The sequence below is a fragment of the Dunckerocampus dactyliophorus genome, chromosome 21 (assembly GCF_027744805.1).
Source record: "Dunckerocampus dactyliophorus isolate RoL2022-P2 chromosome 21, RoL_Ddac_1.1, whole genome shotgun sequence".
NCBI lineage: Eukaryota > Metazoa > Chordata > Actinopteri > Syngnathiformes > Syngnathidae > Dunckerocampus > Dunckerocampus dactyliophorus.
Window position 1 is genome coordinate 7,873,263 of NC_072839.1, and position 20,439 is coordinate 7,893,701.

At 39.1% G+C, this 20,439-nt stretch overlaps 1 protein-coding gene across 6 annotated transcripts in view; it reads right to left on the bottom strand.

Annotated features, from left to right (window-relative positions):
* The window catches only part of ubr2 (ubiquitin protein ligase E3 component n-recognin 2), a 62,136-nt gene that overhangs the window by 14,944 nt on the left and 26,753 nt on the right, over positions 1-20,439 (bottom strand). For 2 of the 6 annotated variants that reach the window (XM_054765953.1, XM_054765948.1), the window contains exons 15-36: positions 19,252-19,435; positions 18,936-18,997; positions 18,073-18,183; positions 17,909-17,974; positions 15,269-15,385; positions 12,859-12,922; positions 12,610-12,734; positions 8,424-8,476; positions 5,970-6,072; positions 5,850-5,898; positions 4,641-4,795; positions 4,426-4,528; positions 4,223-4,332; positions 3,439-3,522; positions 3,162-3,343; positions 2,839-3,050; positions 2,649-2,742; positions 1,784-1,945; positions 1,174-1,262; positions 1,017-1,068; positions 763-911; positions 629-684 (exon numbers count right to left, since the gene is read on the bottom strand). In XM_054765953.1, coding sequence (XP_054621928.1) covers positions 629-684; positions 763-911; positions 1,017-1,068; positions 1,174-1,262; positions 1,784-1,945; positions 2,649-2,742; positions 2,839-3,050; positions 3,162-3,343; positions 3,439-3,522; positions 4,223-4,332; positions 4,426-4,528; positions 4,641-4,795; positions 5,850-5,898; positions 5,970-6,072; positions 8,424-8,476; positions 12,610-12,734; positions 12,859-12,922; positions 15,269-15,385; positions 17,909-17,974; positions 18,073-18,183; positions 18,936-18,997; positions 19,252-19,435 — 2,382 coding nt within the window. Of the gene's footprint in view, positions 1-628; positions 685-762; positions 912-1,016; positions 1,069-1,173; positions 1,263-1,783; positions 1,946-2,095; positions 2,154-2,648; positions 2,743-2,838; positions 3,051-3,161; positions 3,344-3,438; positions 3,523-4,222; positions 4,333-4,425; positions 4,529-4,640; positions 4,796-5,849; positions 5,899-5,969; positions 6,073-8,423; positions 8,477-12,609; positions 12,735-12,858; positions 12,923-15,268; positions 15,386-17,908; positions 17,975-18,072; positions 18,184-18,935; positions 18,998-19,251; positions 19,436-20,439 lie in introns of those variants that run through there. The other 4 variants (XM_054765952.1, XM_054765949.1, XM_054765951.1 and 1 more) reach the window with 4 other exon arrangements.

Below are 20,439 nucleotides of genomic sequence, written 5' to 3' on the forward strand. Positions count from 1 at the left end.
TAAATTCAGCAATGTTGCTTGTCGCAATTTTGTGACTTTGGCGCTAAAAGAGTTAAGGTACTGCTGTTGCATACCTACCATGCTTGTTTAACTGAGTGCTTTAGCCTTTTTCTTTGAGGTGGAAAAAGTCACAATTGAGACCTTTTTATTTATAATTATCCCCTTTAGCTGTGCTCTGTTGACTATGGACAAAATCTAACAAGCCTGATTTGACTATGAAAATACTAGCCCTAATAACGATAGCCGCGCCTATGGTGTAATAACTTTTTTTTTTACCTTCTCCTTTTCTATGAAGTGACTTACCTTAAATTAAAACAACTCTGGTGTTTTGTGAATATGTGAAGGTGACAAATTGATTTCGGGTCTATTCAAATCTACATTAAAAACGCACCAGTTTAAGATTTCCTCCTTTCCTCCTTACTACTACAAACTAACTATGTACACTGTCCTTTATTATACAGTACATTAGCAGTATTGAACAGCCAAGTCAGAGTCAGATGTTAAAAAATAGACTTATGCAGGACTCTACATTAATCTACATGTCCATTCAAGGATGTCAGGTGGTCAGTGGTGGGCCATAAAAAATAAAAACATTGAGAGTGAAATAATTTTAAAGCGATTACTTTACCTGTCTGCAGGGTAAACCTCCAAATAAAGGCTTCTCTTCATCCATTAGGAGGCGCTCTGTAAGTTTACATGTCAATTAGACATTTATGAAAAATGTGTCAATGACCACTGGTCTAGGTGGGTGTGTATGGATACCTATTGCTTGGATGGTGTAGGCACAAGTGGACCAACTCAGCACAGGGACTCTGTGGTCTTGTTCATTAGGATTCACCTTCAGTCCCACCTTGTAGGTTGACATGCTGAATGTGGTTATCATCTCAATGATACTGCTGGAAAATGGGTTTCTAAGCGAGATAATGAGTGACATCAGTGATGACCGTCACATAAACTTTTATGAGTTTTTCCCCAAAAGGTTTATGAATCTTTAGACAAGATTATTGCTGACTCACAGTGGAGTGAAATCAAGTCTGAATCCTTCAGGAATGAGAGGCTCCCCACCTTCTATGCACATGTAAGCACAGACATGAGAAATAACATAACACCCACAACACAAACACAGTCAAGCAGTCTTTATATGACTCTAAATGACTGAGGGGGTTGACTGACCACCTGATGCTTTTCTATGGGAGTGGTGCAGTGCTGCAACCTGCTGATTGGTTGTCTTCAGCCACACGTCCAGACTTGGGTGATCAACACTGAGAGAGAAACAAATGATCATATTGTTCTATCATTTTTGATGACAGCTGATGCTTATTTAATGTGTATTCACTGTTCAACAGTTCACGACTGTTCCCCAGAGCACAAACTGTATTTGTCTTGATTCTCACATTTCTGGAAAAAATGTGCATCACAATTTTCTTGCTAAGAACTGAGACCGAATTGGTCTTTAACTATTTTTCTGCAAACAAATGTGCACCTAGATATTATTATTAGTTGTCATCGACAGTTATGCACATTAAATGATGTCATCCACAAAAATTAACTAAAAAGAACAAAAGTGACACTGTCGTTTCTCAAGGTGGCCACGCGACTACGTATTACTCTGCCTATGTATTCTTCCACCACACACACATAAGTAGTTGTCTTTTTTGGATCAATTTATGGGAGTGGGTTCATAACCACAAAATGTCATAACATGGAATGCCACAAAATGAGGACCACCTATATAATTAACCGGACAACAAAAACAAAATGCAACTGATGTCTGGGGTTGTACCTGTGGTCAGGTGTTTGTGCATGTGGTAGCAGGGGGATGACAGTGTTGCTAAGACACTCGCACAGTGGACACAGGAACTCTCCATTCTCCACATCATAGCTGGTGTGACCTCGCAAACGCTGCTGCCGCCTCTGCTCCTTGAGCTGCACCGCTTCAAAGTACCTGAATGCAAAGATTGGCTGTTGGCGTTCATAAAATGACTGCAATGTTCTGTAGTGATGTGTCAGTCGCGAACGAATCGGCTCTAAGAGCCTTTGAGATGAACGACAGAAGCTGGCTCACGTCATTGGGAGCCAATTGAGAGCAGATTACTTTTTTTTTGTCTTTTTTTCTGTCCATAAAGATGTGTGGCTGCATCTCTGTGTCCACACTGAGGGGTTAAACACACACAGCACACGGAGGTGGAGTTTTTGAATGGCAATTTTTAATCTTTTCTTTTTAATTAATGCTTTGTTGATGTTGTGTTGTTTCATTGTAGTAGTTTTGCATGCCAAAAAATTTGCATGCAGAGATTTGACCTTGTTTATAGAGATAATATATATTTTTTTGTAGCTGTTCGTTGAGGATTAACATAAATCAATTTAAATAAACAACATTTGGTATAATGTATTTTTTACATTAGTAATTCATTTTACACAATACACATAACTTGGTAATAAATTAAATTAAGACAACAACAAAAATCTGAGGAGTCACTTAGGGAACTGAAAGAGATAGCTCTTTAACCTCTCTAAAAAGAGCCGGAATTTCCATGGTTAATGTTCTGCCCCAATTAACAATGTTGAACACACTCCAGAAGCAACATGTGGTGGACAAGAATGCCAAACAGTGTAGAGATTAGTTTTACTAATCATGTGTGACTCACCTCTGCCAGCAGGTGGCATGCATGATGTGTCCACAGCTAGCAGTATGAATACCCATTGACAGGTCAGGATGCATGAACAGAGGGTCATGTTGCTCTGAAACACGATATCCATACATTCACCAATCAGCAATCCTAAAAAATGATGGGATACTCTCCTGCCTGTCTCAGTGAAAGGGTGAATAAAGCGCACCCGTGTTGGACGAAGAGCAGCAGCGTTTTTTGGACAAAACGGTTGATTTCTGGACGAACGCTGCCAACACCATGGCCTTGCCGTGACACTTGACCTCCTGTTCCTCCTGACACAGTATACAGGTCACCAGCTGACGGCGTTCAGCTCCTCTCCCAACCCTTGTGGGACCGACGCAGACCTGAGATGTACAGGACGCCTCCGAACTGGACGAACTGGGAATAAAGGGGATTATATTCAAATTTGGTCAAATGTTACTTTAAGAACTGCCTTATTTAGTCAAACTGTTTGCTATATCTTACGGCCCCCAAAATATGACGACAGACCTGTGCTCCGCATCTGCGGATGTGGACGCCTCGAGCTCCGCTAGAGTTTGCTGGAAAAGTTCTTTGTTCTCGTTGATGAAATGCTTCTGCATCTCAGACATCTGAGCCATTATCTTTTCCCTCCGCAGCCGAGCCATCTCTGCCTTCCTCTTCCTCTCTGCTTTGTCTTTGTCCCGTATCATCTGCAGGCGGAAAATAAATCCACCCAATAATTAATGAGTCATTTCACCTAAGGTCAGCATGAAAATTAGGACGGTGTACAGTATTTGAGATTCACCTCCTCCAGCCCATGTCCATGGCTGATGGTAACGGCGGAGATGGAGGATGTACGTTCTCTAATTGTTTTGATGTTTGATACCATCTGCAAACATTCACATCAACACTTTAAAACACACAACAACCCACAGAAAAGGAAACAACTTTGGCAGACAAAGACACTTCAAGTTTACTGAGAGTCAAATAAAATGGTGTTAAACATATAACTATATATAACTAAAGGTTTCTCATGCAAAATTCATACAAAACTGTATAAACTGTTACCACTGTAAAATCTGTAAGTGTTGAAGCAATGTCTTTAAATTGTATCATTAAATGACATACAAATAGATGCAGAAGACTCTTAGCTTTATGGTGTCTCACTGACTCATGTTTATTTGCTATTCGTGGCTGGTCTCAGGCCCTAAACTCTGCAAATAGCAGGGATCTACTGAAGTAGTAAAGAAATTTCAAGGGGGTCACTTTGACACCTATACCTCAAAACTGATTTCTCTTTAAATGCGTTTAATAGCTTAGCATACTTCGCCAACACACTGAATTGTGTTTGCTTTGTGTTCGATTGTAAACTTCAAGTTATCGCTGCACTTCATGTCACACACAGGATGACCTCATCAGAGTTTCAGAATCATAATATGAAGCAAAGAATAGAAGTGATGGGACAAGCAAACAGGCCATGAAACAAATGCTCAATGTGAGCGCAGGCCAGCAGGGGAAGGAAAGGGAGGGGGAACCGCAGCCAAGTCCAGCACGGTACGAATGGCTCAGTGTGAGTACACACACTGTACCTTTAGAATCCAGGTGATCATGTCTTTGTGGACCTCTAGATGAGGAGCATTCTGAAGACTTTCGAGTAAAGCAAGAACACTTCCTGAAGTACTTGGAGCTTCACCTGGACCTAACAATAAGTACACATACTCTCACATTGTTGTACTGCTATTCGAATAGGGAAATGTCATAATGTTGGAGTTATGGGGTATGATGTACTGACGTGTGATTTTGGAAGTGTAGTTGAAGGTGATGTCATCCTCGCCATTGTTGTTTTCCAGCTCTTGCTGCTCCTCCAGCAGAGCCATGCCTACCAGATGGAGTACCTACATAAAGTCCACGACAAAATTGATTATCTTTGGTTTCACTTGTTCACTTGTATTTATAACTTGAGGTCTCCACATGGGTCAGGATTGGTAGAGCTAAAGTGTGTCTCACCCTCTGCAGCATGGACTCTGTCCAGCCTCCCCCCTTAGGTTCCATCGCCCACTGCAGCACAGCACCCTCCACACCCAAAAGCACATCACACTGCAGCAAGTTCACGAGACTAGCAAACAGGGGACAAAGAGGAGGGGGAACTGGTGGAGGAAGGGCTGAGGAATAAACACACACACCATCTTTAGAAGAAAGAAAAAAAATGAAAACTGTATACACAGTAAAAATGGACAAAATGTTTAATGTCTTTTGAAAGGTTTTATCGTATTGAGGTAGTAAATCAATGTGTCAGCACATTTTTTTTATGTTACTCTTGATCTGATTTGTATTCTATTAGGAGTGTAACAGTACAGGTATTCGTAATAAGATTTTTCAATCCAGAAATTTTGGTACGGTACAATTCTTGTCCCTTGCCGTCAGGTAAACGAATACAGTGCAGCCTAGTCTTTAATGAGCAGGAGTCAACAGTAACCAAAAGAAGCCAGAGCCTGGAAACCCTCTTCCGTTAAAGTTTTCCTGCTTGGCCTTGCTGGTGAAATACGTAAATGGACAAAGATAAATGGATTAGACAAAGCAGTGCACTGCCATTGTTCAGTAGAGATGGGAAACGGGGCTACAAGCTGCTGCACTTCAGCCAAAAAGGATTTTTCATTTACTAAAACCAATATATTCCACTGTTCAAACTCTTACTCTTGCACTTGTCTGCATTGTTGCATTTTCACATTTTGCGGCCCGCGATTTGTCTTCAAAGATTACTGTAATACGGCCAGCGACAAGCTAATGTTACTCGTTGGATGCACACATAAGTCTACACTGAACTAAGAGTGCCTATCCGAGCTGAATGCAGCAAAATATAAACTGTGAAATTATTTATTTATTTGATTCACCCTATTACTGTATCAAGATATTATTGTTATTGTGAGCCATGTATCGCGTGTCGTATCGTGAGGTACCCCGAGATTCCCAGCCCTACTCCCAATACTTGATGCGGCCCAGCCTCACTCAGACTCTACTTCCAGCAGCCCCCAGGTAAATTGTGTTTGAGACCACTGCCATACCCAAAATAAACCAAACTGTGTCTAAAACCGAGGTATGTACAGAACCATAATTGTAGTGTACCGTTACACCCCTACATTCTATTCCTTCCAATCACATACAGCTGATGTTGTGCTCTGTGAGACAAATCAAGGATCTTGTCACTGGCATGTTCACCTGTGTCATCTCCGTTCTGTCTCCTCAGCTTTCTCTGAGCCTCCTCTGCCTGCACATACATCATAGCGTTGTGTCATCAAAGTGTGCGTGCGTGTGTGTTGGTGGTGTATACTTGAGTACCTTAGATTGGTCGGCTCTGCTGTAGTGATAAAAGTACAGGTTGAAGTGCTTGTTCCACTCAGGACGCAGCTCGTAAAGTCCACGACCTGTCACGCCTGGCTTCCTGTAAATTGAGGTGGACTTAAAATACTCATCATCGTCATCATCATCATCATTATCATTGCCTGTTACCCCTCAGGGACTTACAAATTTTACAGGTTCACTATCACGGTTTTTCAAAAATATATGAATAAATCATGCTATATTTAAGCAAATGCTACATATTTTTTGCATTTGCAAGAATTAAAATGGTTAGTTCAACTAAAATACAGTGGTCCCTCGTTCATCGCGGGGGTTAGGTTCTAAAAACAACCTGCATGAGGCAGTATCTGCGAAGTAGTCAGCTTTAGTTTTTACAATTATTATATATGTTTTAACGATGTAAAACCCCCCACCATACACTTTTCTCAGACAGGCATTAACATTTTCTCACAGTTCTCTCTTATTTAAACACTCTCATTTGAAATGGCTTTGTTTGAATTTTAATGATCAACCTACGAGGTTGGACACACAAGAAATTATTAATAGTGACTCATTTCAGTGCCTCTTCGTCCTGCCGCTGCTCCGCTGTAGTGTATTTGCATCCTTGTTAAAACTTATTGCTACTGTCGTCCTTATGCTATTTTCCTCCTCCTTTATGTAACAAACCAAAGATTCATTTATTCATTAATGGCGCCTGACACCCGTGTAACTTCTACCTCCCTTCAGCATGTCCAAAAGTCAAACTTTTCGTGCCATGGTTAGCATCTCCCTCTGCCGTTGTCGATGCAGAACGCTTCGTCGACATTGTGGGTTTTGTCGGGGGAAAACTTGCCAACATACGGCACTTCAGAGGCACACTGCTAGCAAGCGAACCCAACAGGAGACATGGCACTGAGTTTGGTTGACAATAGTCTATAGTCCCTTAGCCAATCAGGATGCAGAACACAATGCACAGGTTCTCCCTTTGCCAATCAGGACGTAGAACACAATGCACGTTCATACACTGTTAAAAAAAAAAAAAAAAAAAAGATGCTAAATTGCACCAAAAAAAAATCAGCGTAACAACGAGAACACGAAAGGTGAACCGCAATGTAGCGAGGGACAACTGTACACAAATATGGCATTCAAAACACGCACTCAAATGTTGACGGAATGCAGTATTCTACATTGGTCGCTAGTTGTCAGTACTGTTACTGTAATGTTCGGTGAGACACATTTATTGCAAGTTTGAATCATCTCACAACAGGCACAATAATCCCTAATAATAACACGGCATACTTTTGCGGCCATTACCCACACAAAGCTGAAACTCAACGACATCACTTCCTGTCCGCCTCTTTTTCAGGTCCTCAAGGGAACATATTTATAGTAACACACCTGAGCACGAGTCTTATTTATTTCTTAAATGGCGTATTTACTTATTTTGTCTGCTGTAGTGGGTATTACGAATGTCAAGGTGACTATAGGAAATTATTTCTTGCCTAGAGGGCTCTATTAATGTTAAAAAATGTATTTAGAAGGTCGTAAAGCAGTTTTCTATGCTCTAATTACAAAAATATTCAATTTTTATCACGGTCAGGTCTGGAACAAATGAACTGGTTTTCTTAGTGTGTGTCCAATCCATCTCCAGTCTCTCTGTATGATGGTTTGATCAGTTGGATGCTGATAGTTTCAAGCCAATGGATCATCAGCAGCTGTCTAAGGCAAAAATTCATGGTTTGAATTTTTTATGTGGCAACACTCATTACACGTTGCTATTGAACCATCAGATTTCGGCTCTTGTAGAGATCCAAATAAATAGCAAAAAATAAGTATGGACATTTATAAAACAAAGTCAAAGAAATTGCAGTAAAACAACAGAAGAGAAGTGATGGGGCAAACAAACAGGTCAGTGGAGGGCCAGGAGAGGGACGGGACCTAGTATGACTTGCCTTTAGTTGTTCTGATCCTATCTTGTTTCTAATGCCTAAGATTTGTGTTGTATATTTACATTTCCTTTGCTACATATGTAGTCTTGTCACTTTTGAACATTGTTCTTGCATTCCATGTTCCTAAGGCAGTCAAAATAATGAGCATTGGCTGAAACGCTTCCTAAATTGTCGCTTTCACAATGCAGCTTCATAAGTTCTTCTGCTGAAAGAGCATCCTCCTCTACCAGGGATGTTCTCAAGTTTTAGTGTTGACTTTTATATATATATATATATATATATATATATATATATATATATATATATATATATTTTTTTTTTTTTTTTTTTTTTTTTTTTACACAGTGTGGGGCAGCTGACCCGATGCCCAAGCCTCCTTAAGTGGCCTCTTACAACATGCATGGTCGGGAACAGAGGTCTGATTCTGTGTTCGCTTAGCAATCGCCCCGGGAACCTCACAGGAACCTTCCTTTGAAACACTGCTATGTATTTAATCTCCACTCACTTGAATGAAGCAACACTGTCGATGACACGCTCTAGACCAGTCTCCTTGTTCCCCTGAGAAGAAAGAGCCAGAAATAAAACAGTCAGACTCTCATAAATATGGTGGTATGTAGTGTGTAGGTTGAACAAAAATATGAATACAGCCTTTGTCAATGTTAACAAACTCAAATTACTTGTACTGCAGCGTTTATTTAAAAGAGAACAACCAGATGTGACGTCACATGCGAGCCACCAATAACAACCAGTCGTTCTTATATACAACTGGAAATCGGTTGTCATCATTCATTTAAAAGAGCCGTTCAAAAGACTTGGCTCGACTCAAACGTCACATCTCTAAGTCACACTCAAACGCAACAATGGTGTGCTGCAGAAGTTAAAGCTGTCATTTTTAGGATGTACGTGCAGGCACTACTACTTCAATGTCAATGATTGATGTAAAAGGAGAGAATGTGAAGTGTACATTAAGTGTTTGTCCACATCTGTTGTGAGTAACTCTAAACTCATCAAACATATCTCAACATCAACACAAAGCATTACAATTGTTCAGCAGATTAGTCGTTTTTCTCCTTCAATAATAATTACTTTTCTTGATAACTAATTACAGTTATAAAAGGAGTAACTGTTATTAATTCAATTGCATTTTGGGGAAGTAAATTAGTAGCTAAAACTAATTTTCTTTTAAAAGTAATTTTCCTAACATTGATTCAGAATTCATTCATTCATTCATTTTATTCTGGGGGTCGGATAGCAAGTTGTGGCTCCCAGGCTGTCACTTGACATTCGCTGACCTATTAGGTTAATGCTGCCTCGTGGAGCCGTGGTGGTCTGGGTGGATGTAACTTATAGGAAAACTTCACTTTTTTTTTGGAATTTTGCCCATCATCCACAATCCTTATGTGAGACATGAAGACACATGTCTTTCTCTTTTCTGTGCATTCTAAATATATAAAAACCGATAAAAAGAGACAGCTCATTACTGCATGTAATGGAACACACCTATACCGCCAACAAAGGCCGCTATTAAAACACCTCCAAAAACCTCTAATAAGGTTTTATGGTTTATATACATACTCTATATATACAGAGCCATGTCAAAAAATTTGAATATTGTTTAAAAGTTCATTTTCTTCCGTAATATAATTCAAATATTACCATCATATATTCTAGGTTCATTGTGCATGCACTGAACTATTCAAAACCTTTTTTGTCTTAATTTAGATTTTTATGGCATACAGCTCAAGAAAACCCCAAAATCCATGTATCATAATATTAGAATATTCTGACAGTGCTCAGTTACTCAATCTCAAAGTACTCCGTTGGCTAATTTAAAAATCAGCTAATCAACTCAAAACACCTGTTAAGGTTCCCTGAGCCTATAAAAACTAGTCAGCCTGGTTCAGATCACAAAACCACAACCATGGGGAAGGCTTCTAACCTGACTGATAAGGAGAAGACCTCTATTCACATGCTCTATCAGGAGGGCAACAAACAAAAATAAATTTCAGAAAGAGTTGGCTGTTCACAAAGTGCTGTTTCAAAGCACATAAGAGGAAAGCATGTTGGAAGATCAAAATGTGGGAGGAAATGCTACACAAGCACGTCCGGAAGCTTAAGAAAATTCTGACGCAGAGCCACTTCAAACATTGGACTGAGCTCACAAAGCAGTGGAATGAGGCTGGAGTGGGGACCTCAAGGAAAACAGACGTATCCTATGGACTACAGAAGCCGGATCCCCAGGGTCAAGCCACTCCTGACCCCAAAACAAAAAAGAAATGTCTGACCTGGGCTTTGCATAAAAAGAATTGGACTGTTGGCCAGTGGTCCAAGGTCCGGTTCTCTGACAAAAGCAAATGTCTCTCATTTGGAAATCAAGGTCCTAGGGTCTGGAGGAAGACTGGAGAGGGACAGGACAGAAGCTGCCTAAAGTCTAGCGTGAAATTTCCTCAGTCTGTGATGGTTTGGGGTGCCATGTCATCTGCCGCTGTTGGTCCACTCTGTTTTATCAAGTGCAGAGTCAGTGCAGCTGTCTACCAGGAGATCCTGCAGCACTGCATGCTTCCATCTGCTGAAAACCTTTTAGAAGATGCTGACTTCATATTTCCAACATGACTTGGAACCTGCCCACAGTGCCAAAAGCACTAGTAACTGGTTTACTGACAACGATATTACTGTGCTGGACTGGCCTGCAAACTCACCTGACCTGAACCCCATAGAGAATCTGTGCGGTATTGTGAAGAGGAAGATGAGTAATATCAGAATCAACAACAGAGATGAGCTGAAGGCCCCTATCGAAGCATGCTGGGCCTCCGTAACACCTCAACAGTGCAACGGGCTGATTGCCTCCATGCCAGACCGAATTAAACCAGTGATTCGTGCAAAAGGAGCCGTAACAAAGTATTGAATACAGGAATTAAACATCATTTTCAGTAGATTGAAATTTCTGTATCATGAATCCCATTTTTTTATTGTTTTGATGAAATATTCAAATTTTTTGACACATAGATTTTTGGTTTTCATGAGCTAAATGCTATAAACATCAAGATTTAAAAAATAAAAGGCTTGAAAAAATTCAGTTCATGTGTAATAAATCTAGGACATATGAAGGTTTTTTTTTTTAATGATATTATGGAAGACAATTAAATTTTACACAATATTCAAATTTTTTGACATGGCTCTGTACATACTACAGGCACATACATGATAGCATGTAAAAATTACAGTATTTTGTCTTATTTTGGTCCTTTTAAGCATTACCGGAAATTCCTTCCTGGTCGTGTTAATTTCACATGGCAAAATGGAAACAAACACCTACACATAGCATTAACTTTTCTAAAACAAAAACATAGCAGCAGTAGCAGCAACTCCAATATGTAGCGTTATAGTAGTGGTCTGAGGCGTTGTGGGCGCAGTGCTGACATGCTGCAGGTGAGTGTGTGGTGCCAGTAACGTAGTTCGATCGGCGTAATAATGTTAATAATAATAATGTCGCTGTAGCTTGGTTAAAATGCATGTCATATTATAAAGCTATGTAAATGGCGCGTTGTTAGTGCTTTGCATAGTTTTTTTCAGAAGGCTTTATTGGTGGAATAAGTGTTTCCCATTACGTGCATTCTTAGCTAAGTCTTTTTAGCTGTTTTTATATCTTTAGAATGCACAGAAAAGAGAAAGACGTGGTGATGTCTCACACAAGGATTGTGGATGAAGGACAAAATGTTTAAAAAAAGTGCAATTTTCCTTAAACTTTCCATGCTGAAGTGACTGTTGTTGACATTCTAAGTTAGACTGCAAGCTAGTTGAGATTGAATTAATTTTATTTATGTTGGTTGCAGCCAAAATGTGCACTCCATTTTTCCTCAACTGCTTCAATCTATAAATTCCAGTGTTTCCCCTGCCATTGTATTCAGGGCTCTGAGATTATGAATAAATGTATCGTTATAACCACTTTTTAGCTTCACTCTACTGGCTGCCCATACATTTTAGGATTCATTTTAAATGATCTTATTTGTTTTTAAATCCCTCAATGGCCTAGCCCCGCCCCACCTCTCTGAGCTGCTACATCCCAATACGCTGCCCTGATCACTCAGGTCAGCTGATCAGTTGGTCCTCCATCCATCTATTTTCTATGCCGCTTATCCTCATTATGATCGCAGGGCATCAGCTGTTCCTGACTGTACCAAATATAAAACGTACATAAGCGGAATGTAAGTTGAATAATTGGAACATGGAATAAACAGGCCTCTTCCCTTTCGGTTTTTAAATCCTTGCTAAAACTTCTTTTCTTTGGCTTTTGACACTATTTGAGTTGATGTTTTTTTTTTATGTATTTTTTTAATCCATTTTTATGATCGTTTATGCTGGCTGTTGAGTTATATATATATATATTTAAATATATATATATATATATATATATATATATTTAAATCTTTTTTATAATCTTATTTTAGATGTTTTTAGATATACTGTACCTTGTCACCATCTGTGCTTTTATGATTTATATTATCCTGGACAGCACTTTGGTCCACTGCAGGTGTTTTTAAAGTGCTTTACAAATTAAGTTGGATCTTATTTCTGTCAAGGAGCGATCATATTACTGTCTTTATATGACTCGACTATGCTGCATGTGTCCGTGTTAGCAAAAAGTGATATGACAAACACCAGTCATGATCAAAAGTGAAAGTGAGTCTTACATTCTCCGGCAGAGCTTTCACCAGCTCACTATGAGCCATCGGCCTGATTGACAACTGGTGGATGATTTCCCTTCTGACCTCGTCAAATGGCTCCACTTGGCCAACGCCGGCCACGTAACGTTCACCTGACCAACAAAAATGCAAACACGCAACACCACAGGTGTAGCATGTGTAACAGCAAAAGGTTAAGCGGTGAACAGAAAACTTTGTTACTATTCTAAGATGAAAGAAAAACAATGAAAAATGCACCAATCAAGATGATGATTAAGTGTAGCATCTCCTCAATCAGGGTATTGTTCTGCTGGACCAGATCCTGAAAAAAACAACGACAAGTGGGAAGGTAATCAGCAGACATAAAGCTATATATTTCACATTAAGGGTCTCCAACCTTTTTTCTTCTGAGAGCTACGTACTTTTACAAAATAAAAATGGCAGAGAGTCCCCAACTTACGAACATCCGACTAGCGAACATTCGGAGATACGAACAAAGCCGACTGGTCTATATTTTATTTTATTTTCCCTTCTAGTCGCTCCATCAGTATTTATACTGCTTCATGCTTGACCAGTAGAGGGCACTGTGACACTGCTAATGGGCCAACAGAGAGGCAGGCGGTGGGGAGAGAGTGTAAAGGAGAAATGGAAAGCTACATTGTAGCTGTACTATACAACCCGGACAGAGCGTGTGATTAAAGTTTATGAAGAATTAATAGGCCTGCTTAATTCTATACCACCCACAGAACACTACCTCTTCTAGAAGAGTCTAACGACGACGACGATTTGTCCTTTTTTTTTTTTCCAATATCTCCGCCTCCATCACTACCAACAACATATGCTCGACCACTCTTCAAAAGTAAATAACATTTTTCATTTCGTATTATTATATCATTTTCATTATTGTTTTTTTCATTTAATATTACTACTGCATCCAAACTCATACTTACATACATACACATATACTGTATATGTATACACGTACATGTAGTACCTATATAATTGGTAATATTACCTTTTCCCCTACTTAAGAACAATTCGACTTAAGAACAGTCGTCTGGAACCAATTGTGTTCGTTAGTTGGTGACTTAGTGTACTCATTTATGCTACATTTATTTTCATAGCTTATTTCAACCAGTTATAAAATCACTAGGTTTTGAAGCAAATATACAGTATGACCCTTTTGATAGCTAATCAAAATCTTGGAGACCCCTGCTACACTCCATGTACTTTGGTGTGAAAAAGTGTTCGTCCTCTTCCTGATTTCTTTTTTTTTTTTTGCATGTTCGTCACACTTAAATGTTTCAGGTCATTAAACAAATTTAAATATTAGTCAAAGACAACACAACTGAACACAAAATGCAGTTTTTAAATTAAACTTTTTATTATTAAGGGAGGGAAAAAATCCAAACCTACATGGCCCTGTGTGCCATGTGATTGCCCCTTAAAGTTAATAACTGGTCAGGCCACCCTTAGCATCAACAACTGCACTCAAGCGTTTGCAACAACTTGCAGTGAGTCTCTTACAGCGCTGTGGAGGAATTTTGTCACACTCATTTTTGCAGAATTGTTGTAATTCAGCCACATTGGAGGGTTTTCAAACATAAACCGCCTTTTTAAGGTCATGCCACAGCATCTCAATATGCTCCGGACTTTGACTGGGCCATTCCAAAGTCTTCATTTAGTTTTTCTTCAGCCATTCAGAGGTGGACTTGCTGGTGTGTTTTGGATCATTGTCTTGCTCTAGAACCCAAGTTCATTTCAACTTGAGGTCACAAACACATGGCCAGACATTTTCCTTCAGAATTTTTTGGGGCACAGCAGAATTCATGGTTCCATTTATCACAGCAAGTCTTCCAGGTCCTGAAGCAGCAAAACAGCTCCTGATCATCACACTACTACCACCATATTTTACTGTTTATATGATGTTCTTTCTCTGAAATGCGGCATTACTTTTACACCAGATGTAATGGGACACACACCTGTCTCGTCAGGCTACAGAGTATTTTACCAAAGGTCTTAGGGCTCATCAAGATGTTTTCTGGCAAAATTGAGACAAACATTAATGTTCTTTTTGTTCGGCAGTTGTTTTCGTCTTCGAACTCTGCCATGCCGGCCGTTTTTGCTTAGTGTCTTTCTTATAGTGGAGTCATAAACACTGACCTTGACTGAGGCAAGTGGGGCCTGCAATCTTTGGATGTTGTTGTGGGGTCTTTTGTGACCTCTCGGATGAGTCCTCACTGCGCTCTTGGGGTAATTTTGGTTGGCCGTCCACTCCTGCAAAGGTTCACCACTGTTCCATGTTTTCGCCATTTGACGATAATGGCTCTCACTGTGGCCATCTTGAGTTGGAAAGCTTTAGAAATGGCTTTATAACCTATTCCAGTTGAATTCAGGTGCGATGTTAAGTTATGTTTTAACAGTTAAGTTGTTTTAACAGGGGGGCAATTACTTTTTCCACAAAGGGCCATGTAGGTTTGGATTTTTTTTCTCCCTTAACAATAAAAACTTTCATTTAAAAACTGCATTTTGTGTTGTCATTGGCTAATATTTACATTTGTTTTATGATCTGAAACATTAAAGTGTGACAAACATGCAAAAAAACAAATCAATCAAACACTTTTTCACACCACTGTACAATATAAACGACATTAGAGTCTCAACCAACCTTATTGGTCTCTCTGTATCTTTTTCTGCAGTCTGCAGAGCTGAAAATGTGGAAAAGTTCAAAACGACTGAGCACAATCATCAGGAAGTGGTTTGGATCCATCATGGAAGCTCCAGCCTGTGAAAACAAGACAGCAACAAAGACACAAGGAAGCCAAACGACAGAATTCTGTGTCAGTGGAGTCAGTATACTGCAAAAAAATCTAAGCAAGATTAAATATCTAATATCAAAGTCACAAGAGCTTCTTTTGACAAAAAAAAAAAAAAATCTTACCAGGCACTTTTATCTTCAATTACTTTGCTTGTCTTAGGCTGGCCAATTATTTTGCTTATTTTAAGAATATAGTTGTCCCTCACGCTCACACTCTATCGCAGTTTCCTATACTTCATTACGTAATGAATGATCACTGTTTCATGGTTGACTATGCCCTATTATTAGTCAATAAATATGCATATTTAAGCAAATGTTACGTGTATTGGCCTTAAGTATTTTCAAATATAGAAATGAAATGAACTGAAATACAAATATACTCGTCCCTCGCTACATCACAGTTCGAACATCACTCCCTCACTCTATCGCGTTTTTTTTTAAATGTATTAATTAAAAAATGATCGCTGTTTCATGGTTGACTACGGACTATTATCACTCCAAACAATGCATATTTAATCAAATGTTATGTATTCTTGGCCTAAATTAAGCATTTTTAAGCATCTAAATGAACTAAAATACAAATACGGTTCAAGGCAATACGAGATGTTAATGAACTGTAGTCTACACTGGCCACTAGGTGTCACTACTAACACACACCAGACTTGATCGCCAGTGACAGGCTTTTATTGTTTTATAATAATTTATCTCACAAACGGCACAATAACAACACATAATAATAATAACAGTTATCATCCTCATAATAACACAGGCAACTGTTGTGGCTGTATTCCAGCTAAAACTCAACTCTATATCCCTGATGTCACTTCCCGTCCACATCCAGAAGACATTTATTGAAAAACACGCCAGCACGAGTCTTATTTATGTTTTAAATGGATTATTTTCTTTGATTATATGTACTATCGTGGGTAACATGAGTGTTAAGGGTGACTATAAGGGTGTTATTTCATGTCTAGTGGGCTCCAATACTGGTACATATCGTATTTAGAAAGTCATAAACAAGTTTTCTATGCTCACTACAAAATCCTATGTTGTGTATAAATTCACTTATCACGGTCAGGTCTGGAACCAATTAGCAGCGATAAACAAGGGATTATTGTACAGTGTAAGACATTAAAAGACATGGATTAGAATGCAGTAATCTACACTGTTCACTAGGTGTCACTTGTAACACAAGCACCAGACTTAATCGCTGGAACGACAGGCTTTTATCGCAGGTATGAATTATCTCACAACAGGCACAACAACAATAATAATAATAATCATCATAATAACAACACAGGCTACTGTTGTGGCTGTAATCAAGCTAAAATGTAACTCTGAACCCCCGACCTCACTTCCTGTCCACACATCATTTATTGCCACACACACGAACGTGAGTTAAATTTATGTCTTAAACGGCTTACTTTCTCTGATTATACCTACTATATTGGGTAATACAAATGTAAAGGTGACTATAAGGCTCTAACAGTGTTAAAAACCATATGGACAAGATTGTGAAATCGTATACAGGTTTTCCATGCTCTAACTACAAAAATATTTGATTTATAAATCACGACTCCTACTTATAATGGTCAGGTCTGGAACCAATTAGCTGCTTTGTAGTCATATGACATCAGTCAGCTGACATTAAGTTCCCCTCCTGAATCGCCGTTGCTCCCCGTGGTATTTTGCATAATAATTAAAATTTCTTGTATATCTGTAATGATTGATAGCAAATATTAACTTGTACATAAACTCTGTGTCTAATGAGCGCTGTGTAGCTTTTGTGACTGACATATTACTCAGGTTATTTACACAACTATTAATTATGTGTAATTATAAGCCCATGTATTCATATTACTCCAGAAATAGGCATCAAATTAAATTCAGGTTTGTGTCAAATGTTTACAACCTATAAATTATTTCAAACAAATAAAAGGCAAAAAAACGAAAGACTACCCACCCAAATGTTTATTTTCTAATAATTACCTATCTGCCAGGGGCCCTTGGAATTGTCTAACGGTGCCCTTGACCAATACCACTAAACATAAATACGGTATCCGCCGATCTCACTCATGGATGGTCGGTATCTGAGTCAGCAGCATCTCTAGAATTATTGAATGATATCAACTACTTTGATTACCTGTAAACTTTGAAACTGTGAATGTGAACTACTAATCACTGTTTCACACAGGGCCATGTGGGTTTGAATTTGTTTTCTCCCTTAATAATAAAAAGTTTTATTTAAAAAATGCATTTTGTGTTCAGTTGTGTTGTCATTGACTAATATTTAAATGAGTTTGATGGTCTGAAACATCTGAGTGTCATAAACATACACAAAGATAAGAAACCAGGAAGGAGGCAAACATTTTTTCACACCACTATATAAGGGTGTACTGACGAAAGTATCCTATTTGGAACAGCTCTCAATTTTAGATTGTACATCTTGCTTAGATTTACATTTTTTGCAGTGTATACTTTCATTTGTACCTGCAGCATGATGATGTCTTTGTCGAACATCTCCACTCTGCACTTGACATTGTGGTAATAATAAATCTGAAACATAAACAGACGTATGGGTTCCAGTTTTAGGCCAGTGATGGACTCACTACAGCTTCCCCTCTGACTGTGCTCAAGACTGAATATCAGCTCACTTGGTTTATTAAGGAGAAACCATTCCTTCTCCACATCCCAGCAAGCACCTGGGCACAGAGCACCAAGCATCGCAAGGGGAGTTCAATCAGGAGGGGTGGGCTGAGTTCCCCCTGAAGGCAGACACAGACCAACACGGATTAAGACTGGAAGTGGTCAAGATGATCATTAAAAAAAATGCATCAATTGTGTGGGTGGTTAAAAGGTGTAATTGGAGTTCGCCCAAACATCTAGCACATTTGCCATTATCTAAAATTGTCGTTTTTTTGTTTTTTTTTAAGTTTTACAAAATATGCATTTTCCTCTCACAGACCAATCTATGACAAACAAGCCCTAAAGATATGTGACACAGTAACAGGGCTGCACAAAAAACTGAAAAAATAAATCTCAATCTCGATTCACACTCACATGTGATCTAATTTCTAAAGGACAACATTTTTTAATTTTATTTAACAAGGTGTATCACAAACACACACTGCCAATGTACTCAAGCAAATTTTGGACCGCCACAAATAGATGAGGCGTTACCTATTCACCCTCGCTCATCACAATATAGTGGGACTCTGAGAATGTAGCTTGTCGTTCCAACTCCGTACATTAGATGGCATCATAATTCTACGTCTTAACACATTTTATACGCACCTGGTGTGCCACAGAATAAGAAGACATACTTGTAGCAGGGGGGATTTGTGTTGCCAACTAGCGAGTACTATATTCAGACCTCTCTAGAGTCTGCTTTACAAAAAAGCAACTAGCAACAAATCTACAAATTTGTTGTCTTAGGTCTTATTCTATTGAGAAATTGAATTTTAAGCAACAGAATCGTGATTCACGTTTTTTTCCATAATCATGTGATCCTACCCACCAATGGAAGCTGTTCAGGGAGGCGAGAGGCAACTTCTGTCCTGCTAAGGAGAACATGAAGACCTAGGGGAGGACATCAGATTGACATGTGTCGAATCAATGACATGAAACCAAGCCATGCATGGAACACCATGCTCTGTCCCAAAAACTCTGACTCCATACTGGCTGCAGTGTTCGTATAATTTTCAATTAAAACAAGTATGCATGCAGAAAAATAATACTCACTATTTAATAAGGCTAGTTCTAAAAGAATCACTATGAAGTAGTGCTTTTTTCCATTAATTCCTAAGTTACCTATGTGACTTGTGTGTGTTTACCTGCAAGCAGTCTGCAGACAGGGAGGTGGATGGACACTTTGTCCTGAGACACTTGGTACCGGAAAGTCTCCACACAGTGCCCAGCCAGATTCAAGCTGATTGGCTGTTCACCATCTGGAAGGCCACTGTGACACTGGCTGACGGCACCCAAACACTTCCTGTAGGCCTCAATCAGCACACGCTCCTAAAACGATGATGAAAGAAATTAAACATTAACTCTGTTACTGTAAAACAGCACTGGCCAAAAGCTTTTGGGGACCACAAGCTGAATGTGAGACACCTTCATTGTCAGAGCTTCCGTTAGCCGACAAATACCAGATTTTGTCCATTTAAGTATCGTGATAACATGATTAATGAGGCACACTTAAATAAAAAACGATAAGCATCAGATATTATATATTATGAATGAAATATTTAGTTGTCAATCTGTTTATATTATCTTCTCAGAAAGTGGTAATAAGTACATACTCCTGAAAATTACTCTGCACTCAGCCATTACTCGGCAGGGGTCACCAACGTGGTGTCCGCAGGCACCAGGTAGCCCCCCACGACCACATGATATGCCCGCAAGCCTGCTTTTCTTTCAGGTTTTCAGTTAATAATGACAGAACATAGAAAGAAATGCATTCTGAAATACAAAATGTGAGTTGTGGACACCAGCATTTTGTTAATGGTCTGGTAAAACAAGCATATTCACTTTGTTTGAGCTTTGTTTGAGCTCTGAAAATAAATGTTACAAAAATGAGTAGCTCTTGGCCATTTTCATTTTGTAAAAGTAGCTCTCACAAGGAAAAACGTTGGTGACCCCTGCTGTAAGGTAACTGTTTTGCCTACAGCCAAGCATGGTGGTCTGGGGATGCATGACTGGGGAGCTGCAGTTCATTGGGCAAAACATGAATTCCAACACATACTGTGACATTCTGAAGCACGGCATGATTCCTTCCCTTGGGAAAGTGGGATTTTATCATTTTGCTATCACGTATTTATAAATGATTACATCTTAGAGAACAAGAGGTGTTTTCTGTGGAAAAAAATGCCTATTTTCTGAAGGGAACAAAAAAAATATAATATATACATAAATGCTAAATGGCCAATTTGCGGGGACCCACAGTACTCACTTATGTTGCCAACTTGACACGTAATGACTGTGTGTGGAGTTATTTTTAGAGGACAGTAAATCTATTCTGC